The 25,761-nt window shown below is 52.5% G+C and overlaps 1 protein-coding gene across 27 annotated transcripts in view; it reads left to right on the top strand.

Annotated features, from left to right (window-relative positions):
* Positions 1 to 25,761, top strand: part of DYSF (dysferlin) — a 189,747-nt gene that overhangs the window by 10,798 nt on the left and 153,188 nt on the right. For all 27 annotated transcript variants that reach the window (XM_002709783.6, XM_002709780.6, XM_002709778.6 and 24 more), the window contains 3 exons: positions 12,357 to 12,412; positions 13,724 to 13,815; positions 24,730 to 24,835. In XM_002709783.6, the coding sequence (XP_002709829.2) occupies positions 12,357 to 12,412; positions 13,724 to 13,815; positions 24,730 to 24,835 (254 nt within the window). The remainder of the gene's footprint in view (positions 1 to 12,356; positions 12,413 to 13,723; positions 13,816 to 24,729; positions 24,836 to 25,761) is intronic.

Raw genomic sequence — 25,761 nt, 5'->3', positions numbered from 1 at the left:
CCTGCGTGTTCAGTCTGCCAGAGCAACTTCAAGGCAAGGTCCTCAGTTCTCCCTGTTGCCCTTGTGCTGTGGGAGCCTTGGCTATGTAGAAATTGTGGGGAGAGAAATCCCGCTGGGGACACTGAGCTCCGGGGCACACAGAAGCCCATTGCGCCTTCCCTGGTTCTGTAACAGCCCCATTGTGCCTGCTAACATCCCTGTTCTGGGAATAAGGATGTGGAAACCCAGGGAAGTTCAATGATGTGTTCAGGTCAATGGTGGCACTGCCCTTGGGTCAGAGGTCCCTCCTGGCTACCGCGCTGGCCCTGATAGCCCGAGCGTGGATGGCTGCTGTGCTCTCCTCACCTCTGTACGCCCTACCCTTTATCCATCCTTCCTATTTGTGTGCACTGAGGGGCCCCTGGGCAAATTGGAATGTAGTAGAATGTAACCGCTCCAGCTGTTCCAAGTCTATGCGTCTTTCAAAGTCCAGCTGCAATGTTGCCTTCACCAGGAAGGCCCCCAGGGCTGCCCTGTCACAGGTGTCTCCTCTCCAGGTAGAATGGCATTTTGTGAAGTCTGCTGGTGTGCTCACCCCAGCCAGTGCGTGCTTAGTACTCAGCCCCATACCCAGGACATCAGGCCTCCTTGGGAACGGCCACCTGGTCTGCTTATTCTCTGGCATGTCCCAGCATGGGGCAGATGCAGGAGCTCTGTAAAGTCTGTGTCTTTGGCCCTGCCTCCAGCCACCTTCTGGATGTGTCTGGCAGCCTCACCGAGTCTAGGGTGGGGTCCTTACCTGGAGAGGGTGTTTGAGAACAGATTCCTGGGTCTCCTGCATGGAGATTTTCATCCATCGGGGATGGAAGGTATGTGGGTGGAATTCCTTTGCCCGGCCCCCCCCCCCCCGGGGGGGGCATTCCCAATGCAGGGCAGGACTGAGCTAAAGCGTAGGGAGGGAAGCCTGTGGAACCAGCCCCAACACTTACAGAGCGTCCAGGCCTGTGGCATGCCAGCCTGGCTGCACACAGAACTGCCTGCCAAGGTTTAGAACTGGCCCTGGCTTGCCACTTGTCCCCTTCTCTTGAGAAATTACATGCCCAGTGGTGCCTGGGCATGGGTGCTGCTGACAAATCCCCAAGGGTTTTGCATGCCCATGGTCAGGAAGCCCTAGGACCCGGCCTTGTCATGGCAGAGGGGACGGTGGCGCTGCTCAGGAGGCGCCTAGCTGCCCCTGTGCCGCCTCCACCATGCAGCCTGTAACATATGGGCCGGCACTGGCCCCCTGTTCCTTGCAGTTGTGCCCTGGGCATTCCAGCCTCGGATGTAATTTCAGGACCTGCTTCCCAAAATAGAGTGTGAGCTCTCAGAGATTGGACTCTGAGGGCGCTGTTTTGGCTCCCGTCTGAGGGGGCAGAGGCTGTTGTGAATACTGGTCATGCTTTCATCCTTGTATTGATTGATTAATTTGTGAGTTAGCTAAAAGCATCACGAGGACCTGGGCCATTGTAGACATTCTCAGTCCATCATTGGTGGAGATAAGCAGCTTCCTTCCCTGTAACATTTAGTAATCGCTAATACTTTGCTTCCCCGCCCATTTTCCATCTTTGAATGTGATTATTTTTATCCCTTTGTTCGTGCAGTTAGTCACTAAGCATTTATCCTTTGAACACATTTATCTATTGAACATCCCAGTGCCGGGGATGCATCCAAGAGCAAGAACGGACCTTCGTTGCTTTGGAGCTCGGATGTCTTCATTTCCTTGAAGGCTGGATGTAAATTTCTGCCCTGCTCACCAACCAGGAAGCCAGGAGTCCTCTCTCACCTTGCTTCTCCCTCCACCGGCCAGCAGTGGCCAGTGTCAGGTCGTTCCTTCTCCCCAGGGCTCTCCAGCCTCATCCTGTCCCCTAGAGCCTGGGGAGGGGGAGGGCGTCTTGCAGAACCATATTAAGGTGGTTTCCTGTCCTTAGGAAAAGCTCCCTGCTCGTCTGTGTATAAGGAGGGTGGACCATGGGACCCTGGACTCTGAACCTGGCCTTTTAAACATTAAAAGTGATTCAGAACAGAAAATAACTTTCTGTGTCCATTTTATAAACGGTGTAGGTACTCATTATAGAAAATGACAAATTTTGGGAAGACATAAAACAAAATTTAAGAATGGGCTTGAATCCCACCAATGGGAATGCACTTGTTAGCATTTGACTGTCTCCTCCTAGATTCCTTTCCCCTATTTTTATTTTTTTTAAAGAATTATTTCTTATTTCTTTGAAAGAGAATTACAGAGAGAGGTAGAGCCAGAGAGAGAGAGAGAGGTCTTCCATTCTGCTGGTTCGCTCCCCAAATGGCTGCAATGGCCAGAGCTGAGCTGATCTGAAGCCAGGAGCCAGGAGCTTCTTCTGGGTCTCCCACGCGGGTGCAGGGGCCCAAAGATTTAGGCCATCCTCTACTGCTTTCCCAGGCCATAGCAGAGAGCGCCGGCCCCATACCCTATTTTTAAAAAGCAGCTTTAGTTATGAAATTTAACCAGAGGAAAAATACATAACATATGAATGTATGATTTAATGGGGTGGCTCTCAGCTGGGAGCGGTTTCATTCCTGTGGGAACTTAGGGCAGTATAGGGAGAGGTGGGTGCCGCTGGCCGCTTGTGGGTAGCAGCCAGAGATGCTGTCAACAGCCTGAAATGCTCAGAGCAGGCCCCACGATACCCACAATGCAGGCGAATTTGGCTCTGGGCTTGGGAAGGCATGCATTCGTAGATTAATGCTGAAGAGAACATGCCTGTGATGTCACCCAGGTCAGGGGGCAGAATTGCCAGCTCTCCACACCCCTGCCGCTCTCCGCAGAGGTAACCTCATCCCAGGTCCCCTGCCCTAAATGTTTGCATATTTGCTGAAAAGCACTAGGGACAGGTTTCAGTAAATATTCTTCTACATCACCTTTCTTAAAATGTCTGCATATTATTTTATTATGTGGGTACACCATAATTAAATTACTCAACCCCCTGTTGATGAATACTTAGGTTAGATCACATCTTAAAAATACATATTGTCACTTAGAGGAATGTCTTGGAGACCAAATTTTTTGCCTCCCCATGTGTAATTTTTAAAGAAGTATTTATTATTTATTTATTTATTCAAAAGGTATAGCAACAGAGAGGGAGGAACAGACTGCAGGTCTCCCATGTGGGTGAGTGGCAGGAACTTAACTACTTGAGCCATTACCTGCTGCCTCCCAGGCAGGAAGTGGAATTGGGAGCAGAACTGGGACTCGAAGATGCTCTGATATTGGATGAAGGTACCCTAAGCAGGGTCTTATACAATAAACCATACACCCACCTGGGTAGAGTTTTTAAATTATTTTGTAGATTTATTTATTTACTTAAAAATCAGAGTTATACAGAGAGAGGGAGAGACAGAGAGAGATCTTCCATCTGCTGGTTCACTCCTTGGATGGCCACAATGGCTGGGACTGCGCTAGTCCAAATCCAGAAGCCAGGAGCTTCTTCCAGGTCTCCCAGATGGGTGGCAGGGACCCAAGTACTTGGACCATCTTCTACTATTTTTCCTAGGCACATCAGTAGGGAGCTGGATTGGAAGCAGGGCAGCCAGGACTTTAACTGATACCCATATGGGTTGCTAGGATTGCAGGTAGCAGCTTTACCCAATATACCACAATGTCAGCCCCATTAATAGTCTTTTTTTTTTTTTTTAAGATTTTCTTTTGAGAGGCAGAGTTACAGATAGAGATAGAGAGAGAGATAGAGAGAGAGAGAGGTCTTCCATCTGCTGGTTCACTCCCCAAATGGCCACAAAGGCTAGAGCTGGGCTGATCTGAAGGCAGGAGCCAGGAGCTTCTTCTGGGTGTCCCACGTGGGTGCAGGGGCACAAGCACTTAGGCCATCTTCTACTGCTTTCCTAGGCCATTGGCAGGGAGCTAGTTTGAAAGTGGAGCAGCTGGGACACAAACCAGCACTCATGTGGGAAGCCAGTGCCACAGGCAGATGCTTAACCTACAGTGCCGGCTCCACCCCAGAGTAGTCTTAATGCATACTTGCCCCTTCAGATGCCTCCGTATCTGATGGAAAATATTAGGGGGAAACACACCTGTAGTAAACACATACAGGAATGTTTTTATTGTTATTATTCCCAGAATAATACATTATAAAAAATGTGTGCATACCATTTACTTTGTATTAAATCTTTACATTACTTAGGATACTTAGAGAATGCAGGAGGATACACTTGGGTTATATGAAAAGATGACATCATTTTATATGATGATATTTCAAAAAGTGCAAGTAGGGGCCAGCATTGTTGTGTAGTAGGTTAAGCCACTGCCTGTGACACTGACATCCTGTATGGCCACTGGTTCAAGTCCCATCTGCTCCACTTCCCATCCAGGTCCCTGCTAATACATCTAGGAAAGCAAAAGATGCCCAAGTACTTGAACCCCTGCACCCACATGGGAAACTTGGAGTTCCACACTCCTGGCTTTGACCTGGCCCAACCTGGCTGTTGTAGCCTTTTGGAGAGTGAACCTGCAGAGGGACACTCTCTTGTTTCCTCTCTCTCTGCAATTGACTTTCAAATAAATGCATGAATCTTAAAAAAAAAGTGCATGGGAAATGGGTATTATGGATTTCAACATTGTTTGCATCAAAAGAAACTTACCTTTTAATTCCATTTTCCACACAGCTTTTTTTTTTTTTTTTGATAGGCAGAGTTAGACAGTGAGAGAGACAGAGAGAAAGGTCTTCCTTCCTTTGGTTCACTCCCCAAATGGCTGCTATGGCCGGCGCGCTGCGCTGATCTGAAGCCAGGAGCCAGGTGTTTCTTCCTGGTCTCCCATGCGAGTGCAGGGCCTAAGCACTTGGGCCATCCTCCACTGCCTTCCTGGGCCACAGCAGAGAGCTGGACTGGAAGAGGAGCAACCGGGACAGAACCGGCGCCCCAACCGGGACTAGGACCCAGGGTGCCGGTGCTGCAGGCAGAGGATTAGCCTAGTGAGCCGCGGCGCCGGCCCACACAGCTTTTGAAGTTACCTTGTATAAGGGATTTGAACATTTTGGGGTGGGTGGGCAGGTCCTGGAACCATTCCCCATTAATATTGAGGGATGATTACATTAATAAAAGGACAAACACTGCCCCCTAAAACATTGGAAAAATTTCAAACTCATTCATTAAGAAATAAGTGAGTAGAAAATAGCATTGAAATATTACAAATACTGCTTAAGCCACAGGAAATGTCAAAAGTTTGCATAATAATGCTTTGTTTTAGCAGGATGATAAGAAAATATGCCCTCTTTCTTGGCTGCTAGGAGGCCAGAAGAGGCCATTTCCAATTTGGGAAATGCAGCAGAGCCCACAGTATATCTACAACCTCTGACAGCAATTCTGCTTCTGGAATTAATTTTTTTTTTTTTTTTTGACAGGCAGAGTGGACAGTGAGAGAGAGAGACAGAGAGAAAGGTCTTCCTTTTTGCCGTTGGTTCACCCTCCAATGGCCACTGCTACCGGCGCGCTGCGGCCGGCGCACCGCGCAGATCCGAAGCCAGGAGCCAGGTGCTTCTCCTGGTCTCCCATGGGGTGCAGGGCCCAAGCACTTGGGCCATCCTCCACTGCACTCCTGGGACACAGCAGAGAGCTGGCCTGGAAGAGGGGCAACCGGGACAGAATCTGGTGCCCCGACCGGGACTAGAACCCGGTGTGCAGCGCCACAAGGCGGAGGATTAGCCTAGTGAGCCGTGGCGCTGGCCTGGAATTAATTTTAAACGGGGGGGGGGGGGGTAGTGTTGTGGTACAGTGGGTCAAGCCACCCCTTGGGAAGCTGGGATCCCACACTGGAGCACCAGTTCAAGCCCTGGCTGCTCCACTTCCCATCTGGCTTCCTACTAAGGCACCACTAAGGCGCCAGTGGAAGATGGCCCACGTGCTTGGGCCCCTGCCTCCATGTGGGAGGTGGAGTTCCAGGCTCCTGACAGCCTGGCCCAGCCCTGCCATTGAGGCCATTTGGAGAATGAACCCACAGATGGAAGATCTCTCCCTCTGTGTCTTCTTGCCTCTCTAGTAAGATAAAATGAACATTTTAAATCATAAAAAATAATATTAACATTTTGCCATAGGTGTTTCCAACATCTTCCCTAGGTTTTCTTTTTGCTTGTTTGGTTTTTAATTGACAAATACAAGTTGTAGATAAATACCTTCCCCAGTGCCAATTGGCCTGCTGAATTTAGAGGCTGCCCATCTCATGGTGGATCCCATGAGGGCAGGGTAACCCTCCCTGGCTGCTGCAGGGTTTAGGAACATGGGGATGGGCTGGCGCCGCGGCTCACTAGGCTAATCCTCCGCCTTGCGGCGCCGGCACACCGGGTTCTAGTCCCAGTCAGGGCGCTGGATTCTGTCCCGGTTGCCCCTCTTCCAGGCCAGCTCTCTGCTGTGGCCAGGGAGTGCAGTGGAGGATGGCCAAAGTGCTTGGGCCCTGCACCCCATGGGAGACCAGGAGAAGCACCTGGCTCCTGCCTTCGGATCAGCGCGCCGGCAGCAACAGCCATCGGAGGGTGAACCAACGGCAAAAGGAAGACCTTTCTCTCTGTCTCTCTCTCTCATACTATCCACTCTGCCTGCCAAACAACAACAACAACAACAACAACAAAAGGAAGATGGGGATGGGTGAGGTACTTGAGAATGAGGAGGGCAGCGAGGCTGCCCAGGTCTTGGGGAGCACAGGTGCACGACTTTCAAAGTAATTTGGGCATCTTCCAGAGTCCCATGTGTTAAAGTCTTGCTCTCCAGTCTTAGGATAATGGATTAGGGATGGAACTGAATCAGATTATGGTGTCTGAAGCCGAGGCCTTGGGAGGTGATCAGGTTGGGTTAGGTGGTCGGGGTGGCATCCCTGTGCTTGAATCATTGTGACTCTATGGAGGGAGATTCGTGGATGTGGAGGAAGTGCACCTCCCTGTGTCTGCTTCCGGGCTCGCCATGTGACCGTCCACCCTCACCCTCAGCACCCCTGAACCGGAGGGGCTGCCCAGTCTTAGACTGGGAATCCTTGAGCTGTGGGCTGAAATAAACATCCTTCCTTCTTAAGTAGCTTCTCCCAAGTGATGTTCAGGTCCGGAAAACTGACTAATGCAGCAGCTTGCGCCCGCGGATGGTGGGGCAGGTACCAGGATGAGCAGCGTTGCCTGCCCTTCTTGCCGGGAGCCTCTCTGTGCCGAGCAGTGCAGCAGAAGCCAGGCTGTCCTTTTTTCCTTTCAGTTGCTGCTGCCCTTGGGTTGTCTGCTGAGCCTGTGGGTTCCTATCACTGTCTTTCTCCTATGAGTATTCCAGTGGGGCTTAGCTCTGTGCACAGCAAACCTTCAGTATACACTTGTGGCAGAAATGCAAAGCTGCACAAGCCCCCCCACCCTGCAGCATCTGAGCCTAAATCCTGTCTCCTGACTCAGGGCAGAAGCAGGGCGCGCGCTCTCTCTCTCTCTCTCTCCCTCCCTCCCTCCCTCCCTTCCTCTCTCTTTCTTGGGAGTCTGAAACACTCTGGCTCTGCTCCCTCTCCAGGTGGATGGTATCAAGCAGGCACTGGGGCACTGGGCCAGGACCTGGGAGACCTCCCTGCCCCTTCCCCTTCTGCACACCCCACCCCCACACTGGCCAGTAGACTTCAGCACCGCCACCTGTGTCCTCACAATCTCCCCCCCCCCCCAGGCCTTTTAACCTTTCTGCTGAAATCCATATCATGGGAAAATCGCCCATCTGCTTAAGATGTGCGTTCAGCCTGGAGGAGCACCCCAGGGCTTCCGCATGGTTCTCAAGGATGCCTGTGGGTCCCCAGTTCTGCTGAGAGGGCTAGAGGGAGGACACGGTCCTCTCCCTCCCCCTAATGTGAGCCTCGGGCTCCCCTCCACCTGGAACTGTGGTATTTGTTACACAACACCAGTGAAGCCCCCTCTCTCAAGACCACTTAGTCCTCAGGGTCAGGACAGGTCTAAATCCAGGATACAAAGAAACTGTTTCCTGATTAACGATTATGTCTTCCCTTTCCATGGCGTCTGTAAATCGTTTGGTTGTGCTGGGTTCTGTTTGCTTTTACTCCTGTTCCTCTGTGGGGCAGGCGAGCCCCTTGGTGACACCTCCCTTAAGGGCATCCAGGGCGTGCCAGAGTGGGCCCCTCTAAGCAGGACTTGGGAAGGCAGGAGGTGGACACTGGACCTGGAGTTGACACCCAGATCCTGCTCTGGGAATGCTAGCTGGGAGCACTAGGAAATGAGTTTCCTCGTGGACACCTCAACAGAGGCTGCAGATGGAATTTTCCATGTGACTCCTGGCAGGGGAGGGGAGCCTAGATGTGTCCCTGAAACCTATGCAGTGGGCGCTTCTCATCAGTTTGCTGCCGAGGGAGCAGAGGCACGGGAGGGGGATAAGCTTTCCCCGAGGTTGCGGGAGGCGTCCGCGCAGCTTAGCCAGGCAGGCGTGGAGCTGGTGCCCTTCCAGGCCATCTCCTTTCATGTCTTCCGCCTGCAGAGTTCTACCTGTAACGACTCTGAGGACCGTGCTGCTAGGAGAAGCACATGTGTGGCTGCTTGAGTCACAAGCTGAACTGGCCGCGTGCCTGGGGAGGGCATGGGCTGCTCTTTTTGCTTGCAAGAATGAGTATTTTTGACTATTCACTGGGCATGTAGCAGGTATTTTCGTGCACATGAATAAGGGAGTCTGTCACTCCAAAGAATATAGCTGCCATCCACCACTGGTTGCCAATGATAAAATTTGAACTTTCAAGCAAAACTGGAATTTTAGAAAGTTTGTGTCTTCTACCTTCCCAGTACTTTTTCAAAGATTTATTTGAAAGGTGGAGTGATTGGGGGTGGGGAGTGGGGGAGGAGACAGAGACAGAGAGATATCTTCTGTTCAGTGGTTCACTGTCCAAATGGTGGCAACAACTAGGGCTGGTCCAGTCGGGAGCCTGAAACTCCATCAGGGTTTCCCAGGTAGGAGGCAGGCTTCTGAGCACTGGGGCCATCTCCCACTGCTTTCCCAGGCATGTGAGCAGGGAGCTTGATCCGAAGTACAGTAGCTGGGACTCGAACTGGTGCTCCAGGGTGGGATGCCTGAGTCACAGGTGGTGGCTTAACCCACTCACCACAACACCAGCTTCCAGCTTCCCAGCAATTAAAGATATTTTGTGATAAGATTAATGGTGAGATTAGTGAAGCTGAGTTTTTGGTATTGTAAAATAAATGTGTGAACTCTTGGGAGATCCTCATAACTCACTGCACAAAAATGATCCAAATGCCCGATTGTAGGTGACGCAGAATCACACATGGATGAAAATCTGTCCAAAGTACAAGTAGGACAGTGATGGGTTTTAATGTCACAGGCCACGGCGTATTTATGGGCTTAGTTTCAGATTTTACATTGTGATTTACCTCTAAGGAAGATGAGGACTACTACATGTTGAATTTAGACATAGTGCCACAGATCTTTGCAATGATTTGAAAGTGCATTAAAATACGCCTCCACTTCCAGCTCTAGATCTGGCTGGGTTTTCCTCAGAGACAACCAGAGTGAGACATCGCAGTGGACTGAATGCAGAGGTAGACATCAGAACCCAGCCAGGCAGTAGAGAGTGTCACAAAAATGCAAGGCAGTGCCTCCTCTTGTTTCCCTTTGTTTTGGAAACTCTTTACTTTTTATAGAAATATATCATTCATGTTAACATATGTCAGGCTTATTATTTAAACTAATGACTAAATACTTTAAAATGCCTCCATTTTCATTTTGCATGCGGTCAAGATCAAAAGACACAGCCTCCCCAATACAGGCTCCTGGGGGTGCCTTTTGAGACTGCAGCCCTGTGACTGAGAAGTTTGAGAACTGTGGCCCTGAGTGTCCACGGGGTCAGTGTCATCCCCAAAGCCACGGTCTCTGTATCAGTGGTTTGTAACCACAAGAGGGAGGGGCATGGGAGCGAGTTCCCCTGCTCCCAGGAGGGTCTTGGGTAAGGGCAGGGGTTTGGCACTGTGGTTAGCCCGCTGCCTGGGACACCCACGCCCCATGTTGGAATGCCTGCGTTTCAGTCCTACTCCTGCTTCCAATCCTGCTTCCTGCTCATATGCACCCTGGGAAGCAGCAGGTGATGGCTCAAGTACTTGGGTCCCTGCCACCCATGTGGGAGACCTGGACTGAGTTCAGAGCACCTGCCTTTGGCCTGGCCCAGCCTTGGCTGTTGCAGGCATTTGAGGAGTGAAGTAGCAGGTAGAAGATCTCTCTTTGGCCCTGCCTTAACATGTCTGGGGAGACTGGAGTAGGCTGAACACCTGTTTTCAAGTGGCTGCCACGGAATCTACCGAGTCCTCTCTGTCTCGCTCCCTCAAACGTTCCTTTCCCAGGATTTTCCTCTGTGCTCTCTCTGCTGTTTCTCTCCTCCAAATGCATCCACACCCCTTGCCTGCCCCCTTGACCTGCCCCTCCCACCCTCCCACAGGAGTTTGTACCTCTCAGAGCCTCTTCAAGGCCTTGGGCAGAGAGGGGGTTTTGTTTTGTTTTTAAAAATTTATTTATTTTTAACGGGCCATCAAAGAAGGAAGTACCTTTCTCTGAAGGGAGGAGAGAACTTCCACTTTGATTATGGCCTTGTCTAAATAATGTCGGATTTTGTGGACTTCCATAGCCTTGGCAGTTCATGACAAGAGCCTCGGGTGATTACTGACGTCATAAATAAGAGTGTCAGTTGTTAAATCAACAATGGGAGTCACTGTGCACTTACTCCCCAAGTAGGATCTCTGTCCTTAATGTGTTGTACTATGAGAATTAGTGGTAAAACTAGTATTCAAACATTTCTTTATACTTTTGTGTCTGTGTGGGTGCAAACTGTTGAAATCTTTACTTAGTATATACTAAGTTGATCTTCTGTATATAAAGATAATTAAAAATGAATCTTAATGAAGAATGGGATGGGAAAGGGAGTAGGAGATGGGATGGTTTGTGGGTGGGAGGGTGGTTATGGGGGGAAAAACCGCTATAATCCAAAAGTTGTACTTTCAAAATTTATATTTATTAAAAAAAAGTTTAAAAAATTCTATTAACCAAAAATATTTATTCATTTTATTTGAAAGCAGAGTTAGAGAGAGGGGAGGAGACAGAGAGAAAGAGAGGGGGGGGGAGAGAGAGAGAGAGAGAGAGAGATCTTCCATCCACTGATTTACTCCCCATATGGCCTCAATGGCTAGAGCTTGGCCAGGCTGCAGCCAGGAGCCTGGAACTCTCTCTGGGTGTCCTCACGTGGGTGCAGGGCCCCAAGCACTTGGGCCATCCCCTGCTGCTTTCCCAGGTGCATTAGCAGGGAGCTGGATCAGAAGTGGAGCAGCTGAGATTCTGGCTATGGCCTACAGCTGAGATTCTGGCGATGGCCTAACCCGCTGTGTGACAACACCAGCCCCAGGGTGGGGCAGGGTTTGTTTGAGTGCAAGTGCAATTCACAGGGAGCTCACTGTTCTAACTAGCAGTGTACAGTGTAGGTGGCTTCAGGTGGCAGTGCTGTGTGCCCATCACCACTCTAGTTCTGGGGCATTGTCATCTCCCCAGACAGAACCCTTCACCCACTCCTTACTCACTCCCATCCCTGTGCTTCCCTGTGGTCCTCCAACCCCAGGAAACCACTGTTCTGCTTTCTGTCACCAGGGGCCACACTCTGGGCATTTTGTACAAGTGGAACCAGACAATTTATGGAGATGGTTGTTTCCTTTTTACATTTCTTTTGAGAGAGAGAGAAAGAGAGAGAGAGAGAGAGAGAGAGAGAGAGAGAGAGAGAGAGAGATCTTCTATCCACTGGTTTATTCTGCAAATGCCCACAATCGCTGGGGCCAGGCACAAGCCAGGGCCCTGGAACCCAATCTGCATCTCCTGCGTGGGTGACAGGAACCCAGCTACTTGAGCTGGTGAATATTTTTTAAAAAATAAAAGAAGTATTTTCTCAGAAGACTTCATTTTTAGAATCAGAACACTTAGCAGAAAAACCCTTTTTCTAGAAGGTCAAAAATGGCAATAGCAAGCTCATTAAGAAGATGCAAACGACGGGTTTCCTTTTCAATGAATGCTTCTGATGAAGCTGCTGTTCTGTGGTCCTAGGGCTGAGGGAGGGAGGGAGGTAGAGGGAGAGGGAGAGAGGGAGAGGGAGAAGGAGGAGGGAGAGAGAGGGGGAGGGAGATGCAGGTGAGGGAGAGGAAGGGAGGAGCCGTGTGCTGGGCACTGGGCCTTAGTCGTAGACTGATGGGATTCTCAGGCAAACCCGCTGAGCAAAAGTACAGATCTCAGATGGAAGCTGCCTGGTGGGAGGTACTGGGTGGGCCGCGTGTCCTCACTTCCCTGTGTCTCTCTCGTAGGGGTGAAGAAGAGAACCAAGGTCATCAAGAACAGCGTGAACCCTGTGTGGAATGAGGTATGGGAGCCACCCTGCCCCCTGCAGGACAGGCTGGGGGCTCTCAGAGCAGTTGGCTTTCTCAGTGCCCAGTGCCCCCCAATCCCCCTGCACTGGGGCCTGGGCCACAGGGACAATGGGGACATGTCCTGTGTGTGTGGGTGTGACCGGGAGTGGAGCGGGGAACCTTTGTCTGTTTCCCTTGGCTCTGGCCGGCCAGGCAGAGGGTGTTTGGGCTCTCTTGTCCCTTTCCCTCACACAGCCCCTTCTCCCTGTCCAAAGTCCACCTCCTCCTGAAGCCCTCCCTGGCTGCCAAGGGCTCTCTGTACCCTTCATCAGCTTGCACACGTGGCTCCTGTGGGGTCCTTCGGAAGCCCTGGCTGCCTCACGTGGGGTTGGGGGATGCACAGGAGCCTCGCTCTGACGAGTGTCGTGGGGCCTCGGGCTGGGCCTAACCCGTGCTGCCCGCCAGAGCCTTGACTTCAGGAAGAACGCGGTGACTTGGTCCCTGAGGACCCTGAAGACTCACCTGGCCTGGCTTCTTGGGGATGGATTAGAATTGACTTGAGAGAGGGGGCAGTGAAAATTTTGCCTTCTTCTGTCTTCCTCTGCTGTCATCTCTCATCATCTCCCCTAAAGCTCTGGAACTCCAATCCATCCTCCCTCCATCCCCTCCTCCCTCCCTGCCCCCCTCCCTCTCTTCTGCCTTTCCATCCTATCCCATCCATCCCTCCCTTGCTCCTTCCCTTCTCTCTATCCCTCTCTCCCTCCCTCCCTTACATCCATCCATTTATCCATCCATCCATCCAACAGACTCTTTAAAAAAAAAAGATTTATTTATTTATTTGAGGGGTAGAGTTACAGACATTGAGAGGAAGAGACAGAGAGAGAGAAAGAGAGAGAGAGAGAGAGAGAGTCTTCTATCCACTGGATCACTTCCCAGATGGCTGCAACAGCCAGAGCTGTGCCAATCTGAAGCCAGGAGCTTCTTCCGGGTCTCCTATGCAGGTGCAGGGACCCAAGTACTTGGGCCATCTTCTGCTGCTTTCCCAGGCCACAGCAGAGAGCTGGATTGGAAGAGGAGCAGTCAGGACTCGAGCTGGTGTCCATATGGGATGCCCGCGCCACAGGTGGAGGATTAACCTATTGCGCCACAGTGTCGGCCCCCCCCCATTAGACTCTTTCATGGACAGGGGTGAATGATTAGTATTCACTAATCTCTCTCATGCACCCAGGGTTTGCTCTGAGGCCTAGAGGCATGAGAGTGGCCGAAACACGGTCTCTTCTCCTCGAGGGCCACAGGTTAAGATGCTTTTTCTGTTTTCTTTCAAGGGCTTCGAGTGGGACCTCAAGGGCACTCCCCTGGACCAGACCTCTGAGCTTCATGTGGTGGTCAAAGACCATGAGAAGATGGGGAGGAACAGGTGAGGGGGGCCAGAGGGCGACTCCATGGCTCGAAGGTGCAGGTAGGGTTGTGGTGGGTGTGGGTTCCAGAATCTGGGCCTGGCCCAGGCGGTGCTGAGGGAAAGCCTGGCTGTGGCCTCAGGACCTTGGCCATGGGTAAAGCTGAGCGCTGCCTGTGCTGCAGGAAGAGGGGATGGGCTGCTGTTGCGCTCACGGGGAATCTGGGGCTCCAGGGGACTGAGCAGCTTCCTCAAGTAAGCGATGGCGCAGCTGTGATTGGAGGGCAGGTCCCGGTGTCCTGCTTGATGTCCCCGAGCCCCCTGGGAGTCCCAGGGGTACTGAGTCCTGCAGAGTTCAGCTCTCCTGCTGCTGCGGCCTTTGAGAGAACCGAAGGAGCAGAGCAGGTGAGTCTGGCCACTGCAGGGCACCTGGAAGAGGACACGCATGTTCACTTCCTGGACCGCACTCAGCAGTGGTGCAGCCCCATGCACAGATCGCGTGAGAGCAGAGGCTGGGGCACATTAATCATTCACAGCCCACCGGCCTCGGGGGGATGCTAGGGCAGGGCCGCCCAGGGGCTGGAGGCTGGTGTGTGTGTGTGTGTGTGTGTGCGTTGAACTTTGGGGCCCTCCTGTTGGCCTCTGAGGGTGCCCTGCAGCTCCTGCAGGCAGCCAGCTACCTGAGAACCAGTTCCCAGCATGACTAGTTCGTTGCACAGCCAGTGGGCTACATGTCAGTTCTTCAAACGTCAATTTGCAGAAAAGCTAATTCACGGATCTTTCCAATTTACCAGAAATTTCTGTTTTATAACTACCTCAGAGTAATGTTTTCAACAAGGTATGCATTTCGGGTTTTTAAAAAATTATTTATTTGAGAGGCGGGGAGGGGAGAGAAAGAATCTCATCCATTGGCTTACTCTCAAATACCTGAAGTAGCCAGGCTGGGTCAGGCTGAAGCCAGGAGCTTAGGACTCAATCCTGGCCCCTCATGTGGGTGACAGGAAGCCAAGTTCTTGCTCCTTTGCCTGCTGCCTCCCAAAGTGCACATTAGCAGGAAGCTGGAGTCAGCAGCGGAGCTGGGACTCAAACGCAGGCACTGCTATATGGACTGGATGTGTTCCCAGCAGTGTCTTAGCTGCTGTGCCAGATGCCTGCTCCTCAGTGTAATTTCTTTTTATTTTCTCAAACACTTTTGCAGTTTTGCATTTCTACTGATTAAAAATTAAATTGTGGGGGCTGGCTCACTGGTGCAATGGGTTAATCCACCGCCTGTGGTGCCAGCATCCCATATGGGCACTGACCTAGTCCCGGCTGCTCCTCTTCCCATCCAGCTCTCTGCTATGGCCTGCAGTAGAAAGCAGTAGAAGATGGCCCAAGTCCTTGGGCCCCTGCACCCACAAGACCCGAAGGAAGCCCCTGACTCCTTCCTGGCTTCAGATCGGCCCAGCTCTGGCCACTGGGGCCATTTGGGGAGTGAATCAGCAGAAGGAAGACCGCTCTCTCTGTCTCTCCCTCTGTCTCTGTTTTGTAACTCTGCCTCTCAAGTAAATAAATAAATCTTTAAAATAAAATAAAAAATTAGATTGTGATTAAACTGAATTGAAATTTAAACTTAGATCTGTATCTGAAGAATATGAGAGGCAGGCCGGCGCCGCGGCTCACTAGGCTAATCCTCCACCTAGCGGCGCCGGCACACCAGGTTCTAGTCCCGGTCGGGGCGCTGGATTCTGTCCTGGTTGCTCCTCTTCCAGGCCAGCTTTCTGCTGTGGCCCGGGAAGGCAGTGGAGGATGGCCCAAGTGCTTGGGCCCTGCACCCCATGGGAGACCAGGAGAAGCACCTGGCTCCTGGCTTTGGATCAGCGTGGTGCGCTGGCCACAGCGCGCCAGCCGTGGTGGCCATTGGAGGGTGAACCAACGGCAAAAAGGAAGACCTTTCTCTCTGTCTCTCTCTCTCTCTCACTATCCACTCTGCCTGTCAAAAAAAAAAAAAAAAAAAAAAAAAAAAAAAGAATATGAGAGGCAGTCAAGGCAGCACCAGCAGGTGAGGAAGTGACAGGACCAGGGTGTGGCTCCAGCAGCGGATGAGGCTGCAGCCTGGACAGCAGCCTGTTGGAAGATGCAGAGGTGGGGCAGGGGCCCTGCAAGGCAATTCTGTAAGGGCTCCACCCCAGAACTCCCACTGCTTCCTCTCTATGCACGAAAAGGGAGAAAAAGCACCAGAGACTAGAAACATTAAAACCCTAAAACCGTGAACATTGGAATCATACCCGGGGTGACAAGAGTGACTACGTGACATTTTAAATTTTGAAAGAAAAGGAAAAGCATTAAATGAATTCAGTTCCGTGGCAGTTTTAAATGGAATCTCTGATAATGCTGTCAACCTAACCAATGAAACAAACAGCAGAGAGAGAGAGGAGAGACTTTTCTATCAGCTGATTCACTCTCCAAATGGTTACAACTGTTGAAGCCAGGAGCCAGGAGCTTCTTCTAGGTCTCCCACGTGGGTGCATGAGCCCAAGCCCTTGGATCATCTTCTGCTGTTTTCTCAGATGCATTAGCAGGGAGCTGGATCAGAAGTGGAGCATCTGGGATTCAAACCAGTGATCTAATATGGGATGCCGGCACTGCAGGCGGGATGTTAACCAGCTGTGCTGTAACAATGGCCCACCCCTCGCCCCCTTGCTTTAATCAAGCAGTATAAGGACACCTGGGATATCCCTAGCCTCACTAGGAGGCACATGGTTACTTTTAAGAGAGCTTCTCTCTAGGTATTGGCAGTAGCCTTTGCTTTGACATAGTGGGATCCACTCACTCCCTTTTAGCAACCTGTTGACTTTATCCAGTGGGGCATGAAGGGGCCTCTCACCTACACACAGACACTTGCCTGCCTTCATCTTTCGCATGGTCTCAGGGTCAGTCGTGGCACCTGCACCTGGCGGGGGGCCCAGGCGGCAGCTCAGGAGCTCCCTGAGCGCCAACACACCTTCTCCTCCTTCCTTCAGTGGCTCCCGCTCCCATCCCGCACTGAGTGATGGGCTGGTCCAGTGTTATGAGTGTGGACCTCGAGAAGAGCTGGGTGTAGGCACAACAGGCGTGTAGCTGTGGGCGGTTCCCCAGCATCCCCAGCCTCTGTTTCTTCCATTCTTAGGGAGTATTAAGTCAAGTGCAAAAGCACATGGAAGGAACTTGCCACAGCACGGTGCTCATGCGAGTTCTGCCTGCCCTGTCCCTTTCCCTTGTCCCCCTGTGCTGCCCAGGCACTTCCAGTCCTGCTGACCCTCTCACCAGCTAAGGCTTGAAAAGGGGTGAGACCTCAGTTACTACGGGCAGCCTATGGCTTAGTGGATGCTGCTGGATGGCCCAGACTCTGCTGAGAAGACAAGGGCAGCCACACAGGCTGCCGGGGACACCGTGAGGAGGGGAGCCTCTGACTTAGGGGCTGCCTCCTGGATAGGCTTTGGTGCCTCAGGGTGGAAGTGAGGGTGGCCTGGTGCCTGCCATGGTGGTGAGCCTCATCTGTTGAGGGCAGGTGGCGCTTTCCTGGGAGGAGGAGCCTGCCTCCAGTCCTGCAGGGCAGCAGCGCTACCTGGAGGGGTGCTGTGGGGGGCGTGGGGAGCTGGCTGGTTGGTGCCCATCACCCACACCTAGAGTGTGCTGATGCGACTTGGGGGGTTCTGTCCTGGGAGGGGCAGGTGCTCTAAGTCCCCCCGAGGCGTCTACCAGTGCTGGGCTGGGGCTGGACAGTGGCATGCGATTGAGGGTCCTATCCTGCCACTGCCTGTGACCTGGGTCTCTCTGAACCTATTTCCTAATCAGGGCTTCACCTGCTGTGCCACAACGCTGGTCCCTTATGCTGTGCTGGCTTTCAGATGCAGCCTTAGGAACGGGGTTACTGGGTGTAAGCCTATAAACTCTTGGTTGGTTCTGCCAAGTTGCTTTTTAAAAATGTCCTGGTTTAAGCTACCCATCAGTGTCAAAAACAACAGAAAGGTTTCCTGCACTTTGTGTTTCCCTGAGGTGGGCATCTTTCCTCACGCTTGTGGCCCATGTGTGCTCTCTCTGCTAACAACTCATCCTTATGTTTGAGTTGTTCATCTTTTTCTTGTCAGTTAGAGGAATCTGAGCATATTTGGGACTTTATGAGGAATATTTTTTTTTTTTTGACAGGCAGAGTGGACAGTGAGAGAGAGAGACAGAGAGAAAGGTCTTCCTTTGCCGTTGGTTCACCTTCCAATGGCCGCCACAGCTGGCGCGCTGCGGCCGGTGCACCGCGCTGATCCGATGGCAGGAGCCAGGTACTTATCCTGGTCTCCCATGGGGTGCAGGGCCCAAGCACCTGGGCCATCCTCCACTGCACTCCCTGGCCACAGCAGAAAGCTGGCCTGGAAGAGGGGCAACTGGGACAGAATCCGGCGCCCCGACTGGGACTAGAACCCGGTGTGCTGGCGCCGCAAGGTGGAGGATTAGACTAGTGAGCTGCGGCGTTGGCCTATGAGGAATATTAACCCTTGGTCTGCTTTATATCCGGGGAATATTTTTCTTCCTATCACCTGTCAGTTGCTCTGTCCCAGTGCACCCTCCCAGGGGCATGAGCACCCAGTGTGTGAATGGGCACACAGTCACAAAGGCAGAGCCATGATTTGCCATTGTTAAAGTTGGTCAAGTAGGCATGGCTGAGTTGCCGCCCCCTTTCTGGAGCCCTAGCAGACTGTTGTGGATGAGAATATTTTCAGTTCTCCATCCCATTGTTCTCAGCAGGCTCAAAAGCATCAGCCATATCCTTATTTTCAAGGATTTTTTTTTAATAACTATATTTTGCCCTGGATTCTATCCAGGACATCCCTGGATTTCAGAGGGATTTTTCTTTTGTCTTCCTCAGGACTGAAGTGGAAAACTATTTTGAGTCCCCCTGGGCAGCCCCCTGGGGAATGAGATCCTGGCAGGAAGGCTGCCAGAGGCCGGAGGGCTCAGGGGATGGAATGTGCTGGTGTCCCTCACTTCCTGGCCCTCAGTGCCAGGCACGCACAGCTGGGGCAGGCGGGGCTCCCCTGTGTGTGTGCTCATTTCCTGACCCAGGGAATCTAAGGAGGGGCCCTGCCCTGAGCTGCGCTGAGCTGAGCTGTAGCACGCACTCTCAGAGTTCTAGTCCACACATTGCTCTCTTGGTTTCAAAGATAAAGAATGAGCAACTGACACATGGTGCCCCTACTGCAGCATTTAAGGAATAATTTCAGACTTATAGAAAGTTGCAAAAATAGTTCAAAAAACCTCCATGGACCCTTCCCTGAGATACACTTGTCGCTAACATTTTACTCCATTTGTTTTATTATTCTTCTTCCCCTCTTTCCTCTCCCTTCCCTTCTTCCTCCTCCTCTCTTCTTCTTTGTCTCTCTGCCCCCCAATTTGAGGATAAGTTCTATTCATCATGGCCTCTTACCCCTAAATACTCAGAGTGTCTTTCTTAAGAATAGGAATATTCTTTCACATGACCACAGTACAGTTATTAACTTGAGTAAATTTAAGCGGCTTTCATACTTTAAATCTATGGTTTGTGTTCCAGTCCCGTCAATGGACCCAATCATTTTTTTTTATAATATTCCCCCCTTCCCTCTGCCCTCAGCATACCTGTAGGGTCCCACATTGAATTTAGTCCTCAGACTTCCATGGCCTCCTTTAATGTGGAACATTTCCATAGTCTGTCTTGTATGACAGTTTACATTTTTGAATAATTTAATAACCTTACATTGAAAAATTAATTTATTTCTTATTTATTTGAAAGAAAGATGAGAGAGACAGAGATCTCCCATCTTCTGTTTCACTCCTCAAATGTCCGTAACAGCCAGGGCTGCACTAGCTCCATGCCAGGAGCCAGAAGCCAGGTCTCCCATGTGACTGGCAGAGATCCAACAACCTGAGCCGTCACCTGCTGCCTCCCAGGGTGCGCATTAGTGGGAAACTGGATTGGAAGCAGAGGAGCCAGGACTCAAACCAGGCACTCGGATATGGGATGTGGGCACCCCAACTGGTGTTTTAAACTGCTGTGCAAAATGCTTATTTTTTTAAAAAGATTTATTTATTTATTTGAAAGGCAGAGTTACAGAGAGAAAGGAGAGAGAATGAATCTTCCATCCGCTGGTTCATTCCCCAAACGGCAGCAACCCCCAGAGCTGAGCCAGTCTAAAACCAGGAGCCAGGATCTTCTTCCAGGTCTCCTACATGGGTGCAGGGGTTCAAGCACTTGGGCCATCTTCTGCTGTCTTCCCAAGTGCATTAGCAGGGAGCTGGATCAGAAGTGGAGCAGCTGGGATTCAAACTGGTGCCCATATGGGATGCCTGTGTGGCAGGCAAAGCTTTACCTGCTACGCCACAGCGCCGGCCCTAGTAATAGACTTTAAAAAGAGTAAACTTTAAAAACAGCCCACACCAGCTGCTCCCCTCCCCTGTGCCCACTGCTGACCTCTCTTTCCTCTGTGTGGCAGCGACTCTCAGCCCCCAGATCCCAGTGACTCCAGCACAAAAGAGAACCAAGAGACGGCCAGGTCTGGGGAGGCTGGGGGCCAGGGTCCACCCTGGGTTTCCTTCCCCCTGGCCAGGCTCTTGGTAGCTAGGGCCCTGTGTGGGGCCCCCAGGCCTCCCCTCCTCTTATTTGGCCCCCATTGAATCCTGTGGCCAGCCACTGGGTGGTGCCCATCATTTCTAGAGGGCATCTCCTCCATCCTCTGTGAAGTGGGCAGACCACTGCGGAGGAGCCCCAGGGCCTTCGCACCTCTGCACTGAAGGCTCTGTGCTGCCCTTGGCCTCCTGTCTTATCCGAATTCCATCCCACAGACTGTCTCTTATGGAGCCTCTGGCAGCCAGCCCCAAGCCTTTGCTTTCCCTTGGGGGAGGGGCTGGCCCCAGGACCTCTGGTGAGGGAGAGATACAAGGAGGAAATAACAAGGGTTACTGCTGGCCGCAGCCCGGAGGTGCCCTGGCTGGCAGGGGTGGGGCCAGCATGGCCTTCTGCATTTCCTCCCATTGTTCGGCGCCCCACTTCCGGGAATTCTCCCGGCCCAGGCGGTAGGGGAGGCCTGCCCTGGTCGGTGCTCCACTCTGCCTGCAGTCTCCAGGGCTCCCCAGCTGAAGCTCCAGCCTCCATCCCCACCCACCTCCCAGGCCAGAAAGCTCCACGCTGCCCAGCGAATCTGCAGACGCGAGGCCTAGGGCCAGGCCGCAAGGTCCCCTTGTGCGCCCCAGTTTTCCCCTGGAGGATGGGGCGACTCTGCCTGCTGGTGTCCTGTGAACTCATGGGTCCCCTCCACCTGCAGGCTGGGCTTTTTGATCTTGGACACGTTCTGGCAGCAGAGGCCTCTGGCACGGCGTGCTTCAGGAGCCAGAGCTCAGTGAACTGTGATGCACGGAATCTACGTCTTCAAAGGCATCTCAATCCAAGCAGCTCACGTTTTAGAAAACGAGGGGTTTTAGACCCCCGAATAGGTAGCACTGAACGGCCTCCTATAAAGAACATCAGAAAAGTTGTCTTGCTTGCAAGGGCACCTGTAAGGTGACAGGCTGCTGGTCCACGAGAGGCGGATCTTCTTGGCGAGAAACCCGTATAAGCAGCCAGCGCAATATTTTGTGTGCGTGGTAAAATATCCGCAGCAGAATCTGCCGTCTTAGCCAGTTTTTTTTTTTTTGAAAGAATATGTATTCTGCAGTTATTGGGTATTTACATTTTTGTTTATTATTTATTTGAGAGGCACAGAAACAGAGGGAGAGAGAGATAGAGACAGATATATAGAGATCTTCCAACTGTTAGTTCACTCCTCAAATGCCCGAGGGAGAGAGAGATAGAGACAGATATATAGAGATCTTCCAACTGTTAGTTCACTCCTCAAATGCCCGAAACCTCCAGGGCTGGACCGGGCTGAAGCCGGGAGCTTGGAACGCACTCTGGGTCTCCCCTGTGGGTGGCAGGGACCCAAGTAGTAGGGCCGTCACCCACTGCCTCCTGGGGTGTGCCTCAGCAGAAAAGCAGGCTCAGAAGAGCTGACCCTCAAGCCCAGAGATTTTTATCCACTGCACCCAGTGCCCACTCATTTTAAACAATTTTTTTTAAGTGTACTTCAAAAATTCATGGAAACATCGAACGAGAAGTTCACTTTTGGCCAAAGATTTTGAAACCCATGCCTTTTTTTTTTTTCCCCATAATCTGTGTTTTCCATGGATTTTTGAAGACCCCTGGTACAGCTCAGTAGCTTTAGGTGTGTTCAGAGTGTTGTGCAGCCATCACCACCCTCCATCTCCCAACTTTCCTCTTCCCAAACTGAATGGCTGCGCCCCCTGAGCAGTCACATCCCCTGCTGCCCCCTGCCCAGCCCTGGCGGCCACGTTCTGCATCCTGCCTTATACATTCGGTCACTACCTCGCGTAAGTACTATCAAACAGCATCTCCCCTTTTCCTCCAGGCCCATTTCACTCAGTATAATGTCCACAAGGTTCATCAATGTCGTAGCGTGTGTCAGAATTCCCTTCCTCTTTAAGACTGAATGATCTTCCATAGTCTGTATTTATCACGCTTTGCTGGGCCATTCGTCCTCCCTAGAGACTTGGTTGCTCTGTGAATGATGTGAGTGGTGCTGTTAGGAAAGCGGGTGTGCAGACGTCTGCTCCACTCGCTGACTTCGGCTCTTTCCAGCACATGCTCAGTAGTGGGGTGAGAGGTCCCACGGTAACTCCCTGTTGAACCCTCTGAAGACCTGCCGTGCTCTTTTTTTTAAGACTTATTTATTTATTTGAAAGGCAGCGTTAAAGAGAGGCAGAGGCAGAGAAAGAGAGAGAGAGAGAGAGAGAGAGAGAAAGAGATCTTCCATCCACTGGTTTTCTCCCCAGATGGCCGCAATGGCCAGAGCTGGGTCAATCCAAAGCCAGGAGCCAGGAGCTTCTTCCGGGTCTCCCATGTGGGTGCAGGGGCTCAAGGACTTGGGCCATCTTCTACTGCTTTACCAGACCATAGCAGAGAGCTGGATCAGAAGTGGAGCAGCCGGGACTTGAACTGGCACCCTGCCATGCTATTTCCCATGGTGACTGCACCCTTCCCCGTCCCTACCAGCAGTGCACAAGACTTCCAGTTTTCCCGCATCCTGGCCAGCTCTTCTTATTTTCTGGTGTGTGTGTGTTTATAAATGTCATCCTACTGCATGGGACAGGTACCTCATTGTAACCAAGGGTGCAGGTTTATCTCATGGGGTGGTGAAGACCCCATGTTCAAATTGCTGATCCCAGGGAACAAATCATGTACTCCTTATGCATCCAGGAGTGCAGCTGCGGCTGCTCATTGGCCCGGCGGGGCTTCCTGCCTCGCAGTGTGGGGTGGGGCGGGCCTCACGCCCAGGGAGCAGACCCCAGGGGGACAGGCTTTGCTCTGTTGGCGCTGCCGCCAACGAGGTGCAGAGCGCGCAGCATGCTCGACTCTTGGCGAAGGAACAGCCCCTTTCCCTCGGGCCCCTTTCTTTTTCTTTTTTTCTTTTTAAATATTTTATTTATTTTGTTAGCAATGACTAGTGGGATAGTTTCCTGTCTTCGTGAAAGAAAGAATTCAGACGTGAGACGGAGAGTAGTGGTAAGCAAGGTAGCAAGGTTTAATGGGGTGGGACGTCCGTCAGAATGGATGCGACAGAATCCGAGAGAGAGCGCCCAGTCACTCACACCGGGAAAGCAAGCTTACACGGTCAATGGAGAGAATGCACCTGGGGCTTATAAGGGAGAGGGGTCCAGTTTTTCCTTCTCCTCCTCCTCCTCCTCCTCCTCCTCCTCCTCCTCCAGAACAAAGGGCTTGCTGAGTGTGCATTAGGTGAAATTCCTCCCAAGGTTTCACTACTCAGTGCTGTCAGACTGTGGAGCCCACCTGGCCCTGGGCAGTGGAGCCTGCCCTGGAGGAAGGTGTGAAGGTTTTATCGTCAATGTCCTCAGGGCAGGTAACCCATTTGGTGCAAGGAGAGAGGATTCTTCTGGGGGGCAAGGCTGAGACCACCGTGAAGTTATAGGGGTCTGGGCAGGACTTTGTAGTGTAAAATCCCAGGCTGCTTCACGGTGAGATACTGCAGAGGCTTTGTTTTCCTCAGGCCTCTCTCTCACATTCACAGGCTAATTTCTAATTCCCTACCTAACAGTTTCAAGGTAGGGCCACAGAGAGAGGGAGAGGCCCAGTGGGCTGCTAGCTGATCTGAAGCCAGGAGCCAGGAGCTTCTTCTGGGTCTCCCACATGAGTGCAGGGACCCAAGCACTTGGGGCATCTTCTACTGCCTTCCCAGGCCATAGCGGAGAACTGGATTGGAAGAGGAGCAGCTGGGACTCGAACCAGCACCCATATGGGATGCTGGTGCCACAGGTGGAGGCTTAGCCCACTGTGCCACACGCCAGCCCCACCCAGGGCCCTTTTGAGACTCCCTTCACCCTCATGCTGAGAGCCTGCCCAGGAGCGGGCTCCCTCCCCTCAGGTGTCTGTGGGTGCCTGTCTCCCATGGCCCTGTCCCGAAGATGCAAACGTTTCTTTTGGAATCACTGTGGGTCAGGTCCTGGGAAACCAGGAGAGGTGCCCTGTAGACGTGGGCCATGGGGGCTGCTGCAGGGCAGAAGCAGCGCAGGTGAGGTGTTCCAGGAGGACTGTGGGGTCTGATGTGGAGCCAGTCCTCAGCTGGGTTGGGGAGGGGCGTGGCTGGGCCCCAGGGAGGGTCAGAAAGGGGTCAAGCCCGACCCTGGGAAGGGGACATGTCTAGATGTCTCCCCAGGGGCTTGACTGGCAGTGACTGGCAGTAGGAGTGCAGGGTCAGGGTCAGGGGGTGCACGTCCTACTGGGCCAGGCAGCTCCACCTGGCATGGTGGTGGCGAAGGTTCCAGGGAAGAGCCAGGGTGCACTGGGTGAAGTTTCTCCATTCAACTTCTGTCTCTCGTCAGGTTCCTGGGGGAGGCCAAGGTCCCGCTGCGGGAGGTCCTCGCCACACCCAGCCTGTCCGCCAGCTTCAATGCCCCGCTCTTGGACGCCAAGCAGCAGCCCACGGGGGTAAGTGCCTGGTGGCCCTGCTCTGTGGCCTGGCCTGGTGGCTCCCTCTCAACGCCTGGCCTTTTGGATGCCAGAGCTGTGTCAGACTCCAGCTCTCAGGGGCCAGGCCTCTCCTTCCCTGACAGAGCTCGGGGGGCCAGGAGGGACACTGGACTGGGAGAGGTGGGAGGGGCGAGGGAAGCCCTGGCCTCATATCAGCTCGGCCTGCCCCGGGTCTCGCTCACCTGCCTAGGCCAAGCTACACAGTCGCTCGGTGGCTTCCCCAGGCTCCCTGGCAGAACTCTGTCCTCACCGGACAGTACACTCTCTGAGTCACCTGGGTCACAGATCACAAGGAAAGGGGGACAGACAGCCCACTCCCCTGCTCCCAGGACCTGCTGGACCCCCTTCCGTTTCCTGCATTGTCCTGCCTGCCCCAGCCCCCAGCTTCCCAGGGCTCTCCCAGGTCAGGCAGACAATTCCCGGCCTCATCTCTGGCTCCTGTTATTTTTAGTGAGCTAAATATAGCCCTCAGGGCTCATTCTTCCTGGTCCCTGAGATTCGTGACCTTCCCTCTGGGTCAGCCCCACCTCCCAGGATGCCCCGGGAACCATTGATCTGGAAGTCACTTCCTGCTGACGAGACCTGGGGGTTCTGGATCCTGAGTCATCTGTAATAGGATGGAGCTGCAGAGTCCTATGGTGTGTGTGTGTGTGTGTGTGTGTGGACACTGGGGCCCTTGGTGGCCTGGGTGGGCGAGTGAGGAAGTGACCAGTCTGGACCAAGCTCAATGGAACCTCACTGAGCATTGAGACCCAGGGAAAAGAGGACTGCACAGTGACTTGGTGAACAGGGACGTGCCCCAGAGCGCATCTCCTGAACTGCCCGTGGCGGAAGGGACTGGAACGGACTCCTGGCTCGCTGCACTCCGGTCTGACTTGCTCCCA

This window comes from Oryctolagus cuniculus, chromosome 2, assembly GCF_051225735.1.
Source record: "Oryctolagus cuniculus isolate XC-2025 breed Fujian yellow rabbit chromosome 2, ASM5122573v1, whole genome shotgun sequence".
NCBI classification, from domain to species: Eukaryota; Metazoa; Chordata; class Mammalia; order Lagomorpha; family Leporidae; genus Oryctolagus; species Oryctolagus cuniculus.
This window is presented reverse-complemented; position numbering and strand designations above follow the sequence as displayed.